The sequence below is a fragment of the Lepidochelys olivacea genome (assembly GCF_965140295.1).
Source record: "Lepidochelys olivacea isolate rLepOli2 genome assembly, chromosome: 8".
Taxonomy (NCBI): Eukaryota; Metazoa; Chordata; order Testudines; family Cheloniidae; genus Lepidochelys; species Lepidochelys olivacea.
In genome coordinates, this window is record NC_140418.1 from 64,079,988 (window position 1) to 64,094,333 (window position 14,346).

The following is a 14,346-nucleotide window of genomic DNA, read 5'->3' on the forward strand; positions in this document are numbered from 1 at the left end:
TCGTCATACTTGCTGCAGAAAGAGGTACTGAAATGCTGAGAGTTCTAGGGGTCCCCTTACAACATTTTGGCAAAATATGGAGACACTTAAGTTATTTTCCTTTCACTAGAGAACACAAATAAAAAATGCTTACCAGCTTTCTTTCTGTGGTGTAGTTTCTCTCTGCTTATGTGCTTAGAGACCTGTGGTCTTACAGTAGTTTTTATTTTACTGTCAACACAAGATGTAAAGATTCTTTTGGTTTCTGTTTCTTCCACATATTCTGTAGCTGTAGTCTTAGTATCCTCTAAGTATACTTCATTTTTCCTCTTACGACTTCGTAAAGTAGATCCAATGGAACAGGAATGTATTTCATCTTTGTGACATTTGGTTTCACCTGAGATGGGATCTATAACCGGAAGGTTCTGGAGTATTTCTAACTTTGAATGTCTAGGAATTATACTTACATCTTCCCGTATCATATTAAGAGATTTTCTAGATTTTGGCTTAGTTGTCTCCATTCCTTTTCTTTCAGCAGCAGACAACTTATTTTTGATGACAGTAGCAGAAAGCACAGGACGTTTTTTTGGTTGTTCTCTTTGGGAGCAACTGCGAATCTGAAGATCCTCATCACAAAGAGGAAAACAGAAATGATTTTGTTCAGGTTTGGTACAATGAAGTAACTGAGATTTCACTATTGGAGTCTCATTAAGGACATCATTTGGAAACTTATGTTCTACAGATACACTTATGTACTGCATTTTTTCATTTTCTTTCCATTTTGAAGATGACGACTTCTTTGTGATACAAGTCTCCACACTGGAGGATAAAGAGGATGGTGAAACAGATACGTGGACTTGAGACACTGATTCTATAGCTAAGTTGTCTTTTACAAACTGATCGGGTGACAATATGGGAGCAACTTGCTCTGCTACAATTTCTACATTAAGTTGATAACTGTCATTTATAAAAGAATCTGGACTTAAAATTCTCCTTTGACTCAAAGAAGAGTGCAAGGCTGCTGTACATTCCAGAGCACAAACATGTGTATTTGATCTGTGTGCTTGTACTAATCCAGAAGGAGAACTGTGTATACTTGAGGATTTTATTTGCTCATTAGGATTATGAAGTTTCTTGATGTTACATGTGTCTATTTCTTGCAATAATTCATCATTTACCACTGTACCAAGAACTGAGTATGTAGTAGATCTTCTCATTGAAAGAGGTGTGCAAATGGTATCATGCTGTTCTTGCAATACAGGACTGATAGGAGATATAGGCAGTTTGTTTTCTAAAGTGATAAGCGAGTTTGAGGGGGACATGCTACCTCCTACCACATCCAAATTTTCACAGGACTGGAGCGGGCTTCTAACTGTATCTGTTTTTTTGGAAACACGAAATGTTTTGTTTACATTTTTAACATTTGAATGTTTTTGCTTAGCTCTTGTAGAAACTGATCCTTCTGAAGTATTTTTCTTTTTAATAGCATCCCAAAGACTCTTCTGAAAAAGCACACACACCAAAAAAAAAAAAAAAAGTTTAAAGAGTTTCCAAAGTAGTTGTTTTTTTAAAAATATAATACACATATATATTTATGCACACAGATAATGAATTGATAGCTAACACATACAAATACTAAGTTTTTAATTTTCGTGGGTTTTTTTTAAGTTATTTTGAATAGATACACATTAAAAAGTAATATGTAGCCACATGCTCTATGCACTTACAATAAACTTTGAAATGCCCACATCAGAAACAACACACCAACATAGCTGAAGCACAGCAACACAATGCAATATAATCCATAATCAAACCAACCAGGAAAATAAGCTAAAGCCACTTTTCTACTCCAATAATTCACCCTTAAGATGTTCTACCATTTTCAAATGGGAAAAGAACAACTTTGAAGTGTTCATCATATTTGGGCTATTTCAGGTCAAAGGAGAGCAAATTCCAAGTTTATTGGGGGCTCCCACTGAGGATACCCAGTCAACAATTCATCCGTGCCTACACAAGTAGAAACAATTGCTACATTGCAAAATTTTGACTCACAAGCAAGAAACAAATAAGACAAAAATAATTAGTGTCAATTAAAAATACATTTCTTACCTTTTTCTTCAGAGGCTGCTCAGCAACACCCAACAACACAGCCTGATGTTTTACAATGCCATTAACAATAAAAGTTACCAGTTCTCGAACTTTTCCTTCTTCTAATGGCATCCATGTTATAGAAATAAAGATTCTTTCTCCAGACTACAAGAGAATGAAGTGTTAAAACAAAAACATTGTAAGGACATGAAAATATTTTTAAGAGAATCGATTATTTAAAAAAGAAGCAGTGAACAAAAGCGTTAGTGTCTGTGAATGCTTTTAAGTAAAGTGCTATATAAATGCTAAATAGCATGGCTTACATTTTCAGCCACTGAATGCATAAATATGGGTTGGTCTTTCACCATTTTTAAAGTTGGGTGCATACATTTACTTATCGGATGAATTTACAGTTATGATGGAGCACAGGAGAGAAAGTGCAAAACAGACAATGAGGTCAGGAGATAGAATGGATATATGAAGAAAGAAAAGGATGTGATTTTCATTGACAGGAAAACCTGCTAAAATTATTTCATTACATTACTAGCTGTTAAAAAGATCAGTACTTCATTCATATTTTGTGGTACATATATTTGAATGCTTGTGAAAAGGGCTATATGAGAGTACTGTAAGCAAGAAGGTGAATTACAGACATGCAAGAATAATATTATTAAATACCCAAAATAATTATCAGAATGTAAGCAAAATTTTAAATAAGCATATTTAGATTTTCTAAGTAATTTTGTTCTCATTTAGCTCAAGTACCCAAGTTCTAAGTTTTGTGTTGATTACAGCAGATAGACCAATAAGGTCATTGAAAAATAATGAAGATAGTGTCCTTCTTACATGCCAGTAGCACAATTTTGGGATGGTGCAGGGGATTAGAATTAATTTGTTGAACAGCTAGAACTCAGGGAAGATTCTTGCCAAACACTAGGTGAGCTACTGTACATTTTGCTGCTCTGCTGACACTAACACCGGTAGAGTGAAAAATGCCAGTATCTGAAGCACTCTGTGCACTTCTAGCATTACCATTTCTGTCGTTTCTCTCGGATATTTGAATCAATATAGCAGCAAAACAGGCAGCTGATGATGGAGAAGGAGAGAAACAAGACAGCACTGCAAAAACCAAAGACTGACATTATGTAATGCCTGAAAATCTCACTATACTTTACTGGTCTTTGTAGCAAAAAAAAATAAAATAAAATAAAAATCTGACCGTACATCCTTTTTATGCTTCTTTAATATTAGAAAGAGGTTCCATACACAATTAACTCATCTAACACATTTACTTGCACTACTGGTAGTAAATTGTGGCAGCTATCACTTCCTCAGATTCTGTTCCCTATACTAAGTACCGTATAGATAAATATTGCTGTCAGGAAGGTACTTGTCAAAATTAGCTACTTGCTGTTACAAAGATGTACCGTATACTCCTGGGGGAATTCTGCACCAAAAAATTAAAGATTCCACACACAATATTTTAAAATTCTGCATATTATATTTGTCAAAATAGCACAATATAATCACACCAGTTTCAATTATTTTTGGTCATTTATTTCAAGATACCTGACAGAAAGTATGTCTGTAACAATACAACAAAAAAGATTCAGGAAATGTTCTTTGACAAATAGATTCCTTACTAGGCATATCAGATAACGTCATAACCTCATCTGTGGTTCTTCCCATTGGGAGTTTGTGTCTAGTAGTGACCAAAACAGCCTTATGATTAAACTGTATGATGTTTTATCTTAAGAGTAGGAACCGCAAAGAACACATACGAGAGATTGAGAAAGACCCACCTCAAAATGCTCCACAGCCAGGACGCTGTTCTGGTATACGGGAGACCTACTCTAGAATGTTTTATCTTAAGAGTAGGAACAACAAAGCATAAGAAATTCTTCAAACACACAAAAGGCGACACATGTCTATCTTACCTAAAGCCTAACCATTCTGAAACAGACAGAGGCTAAGCTTCCTCGAGACACACCTACCCTCTGCAGGGTTGACTGGTCAGTTTCTCCTCCTTAACTATCTGCCCAGCATCTTTGACAGCACAGGGGGTTGAGAGGCCCGGCGCCCCAGGACGCAGATGCCGAGAGGCTGCACGGACAACGCGGGTAACCCGCGGCCCGTTGCTCCCGGAGAAGAGACCCGTCGCCCGGGGAGGGCAGCAGCGGAGCGGGCGGCTCTGCCCAGCCTCCAACACCGCCCCCACGAGCCCCTCCAGCCAGGGGGGCTGCCCGCAGAGGTCTGGTGAGAGGACGCGGAGCCGCACGGGGCAGCAGCGCAGGCTCTCCCCGGGCCCGGCCCTACCTGGATGAGGAAGCGCCGGCGCTCCAGGCTGAAGCCTGTGGAGGGAGCCGGGAAGCGGCCGACAGCCACATCAGCTTCCTCCGGGTTGGGGTTGTCTACGGCCAGGAGCCGGGTGCAGGAGGCGCCGGGCCGGAGGCTGCCGAAGCTGAGGAAGGGCGGCCGGGAGAAGTGGGTGAGAGTCAGCACGGCGGGGTCCTCCTCCTTCTCCCTATCAGCCCAGCGCCGCCTCCGCCGCCCGGGGCTCTCGGCCGGGCTCAGATCCCAGGCAGCGGCGGCTCCCCTGCACAGCAGCTCTGCAGCCATCGCCGGCTTGTTGCTGCCGGGCCTCAGCGCGGCCCAGTCCCCGCGCAGCCAGAAGACCCGCACGAGCCAGACGGATAAACAGGCAGCGCGGTACTAACCGACCAGGCCAACCATTCAAACCCAGCGCCACCGCCAATCCCCAAGCGCCCCCACGGCCCGCCAATCCCCACACAGCCCTGGCCCAACCCGCCCACCAACCAGCGGCGCAGCGTTTCTTTCCGGCCACCAATCGCCATACAGTGCCCGCCCTCTAGCCTCTCCGCCAATCACAACGCGGCGTTTTATTTAAATATCAGCTCAGAGTTAGTTGGTTGGAGGTGAGTTCCCCAGAGTAACTTCAGCTGGCGGGCGAGCCACTCGCTCACGGGGCGGGACTTGGCAGGGTCAGGCAGCCCGGGCAGGGGGTTGGCTCCCTCGGCCGCCGCCGCCCCCAGCACAGAGGGGAAGGGAAAGAGGATTCCCCGGGGAGAATTCCATGCGCGCCATGTTTGGGGGCAGTTAGGGATGAGGCGCCTCGCCCCTCCCTACTCCTGCCTGCCTAAGAAGCTGCCCCCGCCCCACGGGCTGACAACCAGCCTGAGCCCACTCCCGTGTGTAATGGACGCGTCGCTGCAAGAGCCAGGCCTGTCTTCGGGAGGGCAGGCTGGTGTGGGGGCACGTTTACACCACAGCCTGTAAGGGACGTATGTTGTTGTTATGTAATTACTGCGATGGCTGACCTCTACGCTACCCTCCTGTCCAAGCCAGTTTCCCAGTATCTAGCCCCCAATCCAGAGACTACCCCGAGCCATCAGTCCCCCCACCTACAGTATATCCTCCACGCACTGGCTGCACTTTGCTCCCCAGCCCCCTGCACCTCCCTCCCTGTGGTCCTAGCCCCTTGCATCCCCCTCCCTGTGCCTGCTGGTCTCCTACCTTGGCTGCACATAGCTCAGCTGTGCAGCCTGCCTGCCACTGTGGTCCTAGTGCCAGGGAGCCTGCTCCTGCCGGGGTCAATGGACCCATGATCCTATGGGGGAGGAGGCGAGAGCTCTGAGCACCCTCCTGCCAATGCTGCTGGGCCTGATCCTGCAGGGGGTGGGAGGGGCTGACACCACCCCATTTTGCACCCCTGCCCAGCTCTGCATCCTAGGGCAGGTGCGTCTTCTGCCCCACTCTAGTTATGGCCTTATCACATGGTTTGCAACTGTGTACTGATAGGGCTGCAAGTGGCTCACAGGTTGAGAACTGGTTTAGGGCAAGTAAAATGCGATGAGCACAATGTAATCTCTGCCATACAGAGTTTGCAATGTAATACAAGTATTTTGTAGTCAGACTGTGTCTCAAATAGCTCCCCTAACACTTGCAAGAGTTCCAAGTACACATAAGGAAATCTATTGTCAGTCTGTACATGCATACACATGGGCATGCAGTGACTACAAGTTGGTTAGAAAACTTCTCTACATCTCTCACCTAAGCACCTGCCACAGTTATATACACTGAAATTCAGCCATTCCACAGAAGAAACTGCTGTGCTAATACAATAGGGTTTGGGGTTTTTTTGCAGACAGATCTACTGTGTAGTCCTCTTTATAGAACGCCATCTAGATATTCAGAAATACTTGGAACCTACACTTGAGGCCAGCTTTCCAAAAGCACTCAGCAGCTCCTAGTGGAAACAGTAGGAGCTGTTGAATACTGACAGGTTTCAGAGTAACAGCCGTGTTAGTCTGTATTTGCAAAAAAGAAAAGGAGTACTTGTGGCACCTTAGAGACTAACCAATTTATTTGAGCATAAGCTTTCGTGAGCTACAGCTCACTTCATCGGATGCATACTGTGGAAAGTTTTGAAGATCTTATTATATAATAAGCTGTAGCTCACAAAAGCTTATGCTCAAATAAATTGGTTAGTCTCTAAGGTGCCACAAGTACTCCTTTTCTTGTTGAATACTGAGTGTTTTTTAAAACATCTGCCCACTTGATTTAGGAGCTGCTGAATACTGATCAATTCTGAAAATACACCCATGCATCAGAACATCCTAGTTTTTACTATGATAGAGGATATATTTTTGTAATTGTCAACTTCATCCATGCTATGGTCTGCATGACATTAACATACTAATTCTCGCCTGTGCCTATTAAAGCAGCAAATATCCACCCTATCCTCTAGTTTTTAATGCAACAGGAGGCAACATTGGTTTGCCATATAATTACTATTGGCCCAATCCTACAATAGCAAAGTACCATTAACTTCAATGGAAGCAGGATCTTCCTTATATCCTCTCACTAAGAAGCTAAAATAATTAAAGTCTATAGTACCATAGATACACATGACATTTTATAAGCCATTTTATACAGATCCCTGCTCTAAGGAGCCTAAAGGTAGGTTAATTTAACTAACTATAAGACAAGGTTAAACCACAAAGCAGGAGAATACTGTATTGTCTGCCTATACTGAAAGGAGGACAGGAGACATTTGACATGGGTTTAATCAGGCCACAGCTTTATTATTAGATGGCTGGGACTATCCAGCAGACAAAAGTGTACAGTGCAGGTAACCCCATGTTTATTCTGTGATTACCAGGGGGGCTTTTACCAGCTCCCTCTCTTTTTTCATCTAAGTCCCTCGAGCAAATTTATTGCTGGGTGTGACAAGTTCGGTCACAGAGACCCCCTTGGCACTGTGACCTGATGTGCTGAGACTACCTCTGAGCTCGTTTTCTGTGCCAGTTTGGGCCTCCAGAACCCTGCCCTGTTGAGCCAGATACGCTAATCTGTGTTGCAGATACGCTAATCTGCAACACAGACCCACGTTCTGACCCATGCCCCCAAAATTGCAGACTTAACTAAAAACTGCTTAGCAAGTGCTGCTGTCTCTACCATCCAGACACTCAGCTCCCAATGGGATCCAAACCACAAATAAATCCGTTTTACTCTGTATAAAGCTTATACATTGTCCGCCCTCTATAACACTGATCGAGAGAGATGCACAGCTGTTTGCTTCCCCAGGTATTAATTACTTAGTTGGGTTAATTAATAAGCAAAAGTGATTTTATTAAGTATAAAAAGCAGGATTTAAGTAGTTCCAAGTAATAACAGACAGAACAAAGTAAGCTATCAAGCAAAATAAAACAAAACACACAAGTCTAAGCCTAATACAATAGGAAACTGAATATAGGTAAATCTCACACTCTTGAGATGTTCCAGTTAGCTTCTTTCACAGACTGGACTCCTTTCTAGTCTGGATCCAATCCTTTTCAGACCAACGTAGTTTATGGCGTGGGTCCAGCAGTCCCTTACACACCCATAGTTACTGTCCTTTGTTCCAGTTTCTTTCTTTCTTTCCAGTTTCTTTCTTTGTGGTGGAGAGGCCATCTCTTGAGCCAGCTGAAGAGAAAATGGAGAGGCTTCCAGGGCCTTTTATATTCTCTCTCTTGTGGGAACCCCTTTGTTCTTCTGTGCAAAACCACAGCAACAAGAAGGAGTTTGTAGCCACCTGGGAAAGTCATAGATCCATGAATGATTCAGCTTTTTGCAGGCCAACACCATTGTTTACATATTCATTTGAATGTTCCCAGGAAAGCTCAGATGTGGACTGGCGTCTCTCAAAGTCCATTGTCAGTTAAGTGTTTCTTGGTTGGGCACTTACTCAGAATAGTCCTTTCTCAAGAAGCTGACCAAATGCTTCACTGATGCTACTTAGAATCAAACACATTGAGATACAAGTACATAGGCAATATTCATAACTTCAAATACAAAAATGATACACACATACAGACAGCATAATCATAACCAGCAAATTACAATCTTTCCATAGACACCTTACTTGACCTCCTTTGTATGAGATTTGGTGCAACTATAGGACCTTGGTTGCACCAATGATCTATATGGTCACAGTTCATGTCAATAACGTCACACTGGGACCTTACCATACCTGGGGGGCTTCCACTAGCTCCCCTTTTTCCATCCACATTCCTCCAGCAAAGTTATTGCTGGGTCCTTACCATACCCAGAGGGCTCCCACCAGCTCCCCCATTTTTCCAGGTCCCTCAAGCAACTTCATTGCCAGGACCTTACCCTCATATGAGGGTTAAGGTGGGGTATAAGACTAGAGGGTTGGCTCCCTGCCATACCAATCATAGGAGTCCCCAACCGCCCCCCATTCATTCCTTTAACGAACGCTTCTTTTTCCAGTTACTGTATACCTTTCCTATGGAGTACCTGCACTGGACATCTGCCACAAGGAGGCTCCAGCAATTAGCTGGCTGCCTCCCCCACCCCGCAAATCCAGTTGGGTTCCAAAACATCTTTTACTGCCCTCCCTCCCCTTTTACATTGGCCAAAACAAATGGGCTCCAAAGCTTTACAAGGGAACCCTGTACTCCCTGAATAATTTGGTACCCCAGGATACCCAAATTGCTGAGCCTTTTATGACCCCAAGGAATTTTGCCACCTCCCCTTTTAGAATCTGTCAAGTCTTGTGCACCCAGGTGGTGCTCCAAAGCTCTCAGCCAGAACCTGCATGAATACATGTCTGACAACACGGATCTGCATCAAGTCCCTTCTTATTCTGAGCAATAATTGAACTCCTTTACACATTCTCAAATAGTGTTTTCCAATGTGTGCCACATCATGTCAGTGACTGCTGACAAGCCCCTTGGCACACAGCAGTGGCATGAGCTGGTCCAATAACATGCTTCTCCTTCCATACCAACACAGACTTTCCCCATCCCTGGACCCTGATTACCAATCCTTAAAGCCACTAGGATGTCTGCCTACGTGCATAAGAAAAATAATCCTGTGCCCACAGACCCACACCACTGCCTCCATGGCCTGGCTGCCAACATATGGAATGGAATCACAACACATTAATGGCGACTGACCACCCGATATTGCACACCATATTGTATGCTTCCAAATGTGAACACCCAATTGTCAGAATTGCCTGTGCCCTTATGCCCCGCTGCACCACTGCTGTTGTGGCCCCTGATTGTGAATGACTAAGAACCAAATTCCATAGGGTAGAACCAAGCTCCTAGACTTTCCAGAAGATAACAAATGCTGCCCAGTCTCTTTGATCAGTCGTTGATCATCACAAGTTTAATATCCCTGCTTGCCCCTCCTGGTGTACAACAGTCAGTTCCAAGCCCCCGCTAGACAGTGCTCCTACGTAACCCAGGCATCAGCTTGCTGATTCTGAAAGTACCAAAACTGCTTTAAGAATGCTGCTTTGAGCAAGGCCATTTAGATCCCTGAGAATGTTAACTGTGATATGCCCACATGACTGCTGCATCCGGGCATTGGAATACAGCCACTCTGCCAGCAATCTTTGAGTTAAGACTGTTGTGTGGATATGAATAACCATTTAGCCCACTGACAAATGTAACAGGTGAGAGGCGATTCCAAGATTGTTGAGGATTCCAGTTGACAGGTTGCCCGTGACCCCATGTACTGCAGCACCCGCTGCACTGTAATGGGACATTTGGTGATCAGCCTTTCCACTCCTGTAATTACATGAATTTGTTAAGACTTGTCCCATAGCTGTGCCATCAGAAAGGAGGCAGTGGATCTCCATGCTACATTGCTAACCATCCTACCCCCAGGTTCCATGTAGCTAGCAGAATTTACTCAGGTTCTTGGCTGGCTCCTGGTGCCAGCTTCCAAATCCTGTTATGTAAAAGCAAGGCAAGGCATTGGCTATGCCCAACTAAACCCAGGAAAGGTAATAAAGTAATGGATATTGTCCTGGAGTCTATTTGTGGCCCAAGGCCCAGGAGACAGATCTGCAAGTTATGTGCGGGACATTGTGTGAAGGGCCCTGCTACCGTGCCCTCAACTGATTCCTGTGGAATCCCTCCCCTCCCCCTGCTTTTTTTGTTTAAATCATGTAGCCCAAGCATGTCCCTGACTTTTAATGTGTTTTGTTTGACAGCACATTACGTACCCCATCCATGACTCATAGTGGTTTTGTTTGACAGTGTTCTGACAGATTGCCACCCATTCTGGGATGCCACCTGATGTACTGGATGCTCACTGAGGCCGCCCATTCCACCAGTCTTGGCTCCATCACCCTGTCCTAGGCCCTCAAGACTTCTCTAGCCTATATTTTATATATATATATATATATATATATACACACACACACACACACACACACACATACAGGGACACGCCCAGTTGCAGAAAGACACAAACACTGAAATCAGCTCAGCATGGGAAGAATCAGCTAGAGGATTGCCCAGCACGCAAGTGCACACCCTTCTGGGATGCAAATCCAAAACTGTATTGTCTTGCACTGAATAGAAAACTGTACAGCGTAAGCTCATAAAATTCACTCCTTCCCTTAATGTGGAAGAAGATATGCACAGCTTTTTGGCCTTCCTCCCCTCCTTATGAATTCCACAAACTGGATTTTAGAATAAACAAAACAAGTTTATTACGTACAAAAGTTAGATTTTAAGGGATAGCAAATAGATCAAAGCAGATTAATTTAGTAAAAAAACAAAAACCACAAACTAACCTTAACAAAATTACATAGGTAGGATAGAAATTAGCAAATTCTCACCCCGAGAGATAAACAGGCTGTCAGATTCTTAAGGCACAAGTTGCCTTGACTTTACAAAAGTTAAAGATCCTTTTAGTCTGGGACCATCACTTCCCAAAAACTTCAGTCCTTGCCCCTCAGGTATTTCCAGGTGTCTTGTTGCAGGTAGAGTTAAGGTCCCCTGATGATGTCATTGTCCCCCTTTTATAGCTTCTTCCCACTTGCTCGAAAGCTCTTTTGCTGTGACCTGAGTCAGATAGTTCCCATTGTGTAGTGCTATCTGTGAGAGTTTTCTATTGTACACAGTTCCTGGGGTAATCCTTTTGCTTGTGTGCATTTCCTCAATAAGCCATTAACATTGTTTGGCCGTTTTACTGTCATTCCCAAAAGGCTGCTTGTGGGTGATTTCAACCTTACATCATGGTCCAGTAATACATACATAGCCAAACTTCATAACTTCACGTAAGATAACACATACAATCCAACAAGATATTAACGTCTAGCTGATCAAGACTTTTAAAATGATATCTACAAAACATACTTTGTACAAAACATATTCTAATTACATGACAATGGTGAATAGTGGGGTGGTGTCAGGGTGTCACAAGCGTATTATTTATAGTCTCCATCAACAGAATCTTAAACCCACAGAAATGTACCCCCATCTGCTTTATTAAGGTACTTCCAAATTAGCAACCATAACATCTGCAGCTGAGTTGGGTGGCACTTGATTTAACCCCTATGCTGGTTTCCCCTTGGACCCTTTCCTTACTGCTGTGGCAAGAACATACTGCATGTGCCCCAAAATATAATCCATAAACACGCCTGCCATGATGGACGTATACACCTTTCCGAAGCGAACACCAAATGCCACATGCGTTTGTTGCTGCCCTGACACACCCCTGCTTTCAGCATTGCCCTCACAGCTTGTAATCAGTTGAGACGAAAGAACATCAATGCTCCAGGTGATCCTATATACTTTGGAAACACCAAATGCTGTGAAGACAACCTTAGACACACAACAGTCTTAACCACTTGCATGAAAATTCCTGCTGACTGAGGTAGAATTTTGCTTCCCTTGGAGTCCCCCAAGCCATGAACCTGGGGAGGAATGCCTTTGGTAATGAAACAGAAAATCCCCAGGGTCCATCTGCCCCTGGCCTAGCACCAGCCCCATGTCCCAGTTGCACGGCTATTACCCCTGACTCCCACAACCTCACTATATATGCCCTGTGCAGCCTTTGAATCCCTACCCCCTTCTCCCACTGTTAGTGCTGAGCCCAACAGAAAAGGGAGAAGTGAAAATTCCCTGGGTGCACCCCACGCAAAAACCCTGAAACCAGCCCCTAACCCAGAGGCGGGCAAATTACGGCCTGCGGGCCACATCCAGGCTGCGAGACCATCCTGCCTGGCCCCTGGCCGGGGTGGCTAGACCCGGTTCCTCCTTCGCAGCTATGTTGCCACGTGGGCAGTGTGGCTGGCTCCATCCAAGTGGTGGGGCTGCGAGCTCCTGTTGCTCTGAGTGGCATGGTAAGGGGTGGTGGCGACGGTGGGGTTGGATAAGGGGTAGTGGGTCCGGGGGGGGGAGGGGGCAGTTGGGGACAGGGAGCGGTTGGATGGACGGAGGTTCAGGGGGGAAATCAGAAGACAGGGAATGGGGGGGGGGTTGGATAGGGCATGGGAGTCCCAGGGGGCCTGTGATGGGGTGGGGGTATGGATAGGGGTCAGGGCAGTCAGGGGACAAGGAGCAGGGGGGGTTGAATGGGTCAAGGGTTCTGAGGGGGACAGTCAGGGGGCAGGAAGTGGGAGGGGGAAGGGACCAGGCTGCTTGGGGAGGCACAGACTTCCCTACCCGGCCCTCCATACAGTTTCGCACCCCGCTGTGGCCCTCAGGCCAAAAAGTTTGCCCACCCCTGCCCTAGCCCAATTACCACAGCTCAAAGAAAAGGAGTACTTGTGGCACCTTAGAGACTAACCAATTTATTTGAGCATGAGCTTTCGTGAGCTACAGCTCACTTCATCGGCTCAGTTGTTGTAGGACATTTTGCTTTAGATTTCTCCCTGTAAAGGGGAGGCTTCTGGCCCAGGGCTGCCTCCTTTAAACCTGCATTCCTAGGGGATGAGTCAGCGACCACAGGGGCCCCTTTTGCAAATGTTTTCATCCACCTGCCCCCAGCCATAAAGCACTGTTCCCTTCACTCAGCCAGCCAGATGCACCCCCTCCCCCCACTTAAAGTTCAGGGCAGTCAATCCTTTAGGTCTCACATTCCACAGTCAGTACATGTTAAAAACACAACTAATCTTTCTTAAGCTAAAGTCAGCCTAGAAAGTGATTTTTTTTTTTTTAAATACAAGAAACCATGCCCATAAAGGAGTCACTTTCCCAAATGGTGATAGTTAACAGAATGCTGGAAAGTCCATCTCTGACTCACTTTTCATAAAGAATGTGGGATGTTAACTACAGTTAATGTATTTTAAAAATCCTTGGTGCCAATCATTCTGGCTTCACACACTGTATGCTAATAAACATTCCCTGCAATGGATTTTCAAGGAAATTAGATTACCATCTCACAAACTGTTTTGCTAATGGCTTTGGAAAAAACAGTTGTTTGCAACAACAGATAAACACAAGGCTGACACCTTCAGGTAAGCATACTGAGATTTTCACTGAGCTACTGACTCCCCTCCTCTCCAAGCCAGTTTCTTCACACTTCCACTGCTGGACTTAGTTACCCAACTATGTTATTGTCAGATAATTGATGAAAGGCATGTCACAAGGTAATGTGATACGCACAGAATTGGAATATGTTCACAGGTAATAGTGTGAATACTTTCATCTGGTAACTTTCAATGAATAGGGATGCATAGTTTTAGTTCCTTACTCAGATTAACATGTGTTTGGGGAAGAGGGACTACAAAAATAGAGGCAATGGCAGACATTTTTAAATTACGTCACTGGCAAACCACAGGCCTGTATTTGACTCTTAACATCCCCAAAAAGAAATCTAAAATGGCTAGTTTGCTGAATCTAGAGTGAGAAGGATCACCTTTGAGGTTGAAAGCAGTTGTTTCCCTCTCCCATGTCAGGAGTGTCAAAAAATAAAAGGGATGGCCAGTTGTGATGGTTCCAAGAATGG

At 44.7% G+C, this 14,346-nt stretch overlaps 1 protein-coding gene across 2 annotated transcripts in view; it reads right to left on the reverse strand.

Moving 5' to 3' along the window:
• The window catches only part of ASPM (assembly factor for spindle microtubules), a 38,692-nt gene extending 33,057 nt beyond the window's left edge, over positions 1-5,635 (reverse strand). Inside the window, exons 1-3 of one of the 2 annotated variants that reach the window (XM_084637778.1) lie at positions 5,602-5,635; positions 2,089-2,232; positions 134-1,481 (exon numbers count right to left, since the gene is read on the reverse strand). In XM_084637778.1, the coding sequence (XP_084493904.1) occupies positions 134-1,481; positions 2,089-2,199 (1,459 nt within the window). In that variant the 5' untranslated portion in view covers positions 2,200-2,232; positions 5,602-5,635. Of the gene's footprint in view, positions 1-133; positions 1,482-2,088; positions 2,233-4,383; positions 4,762-5,601 lie in introns of those variants that run through there. The other variant, XM_084637777.1, reaches the window with a different exon arrangement.
• Positions 5,636-14,346: the final 8,711 nt, after the last annotated feature.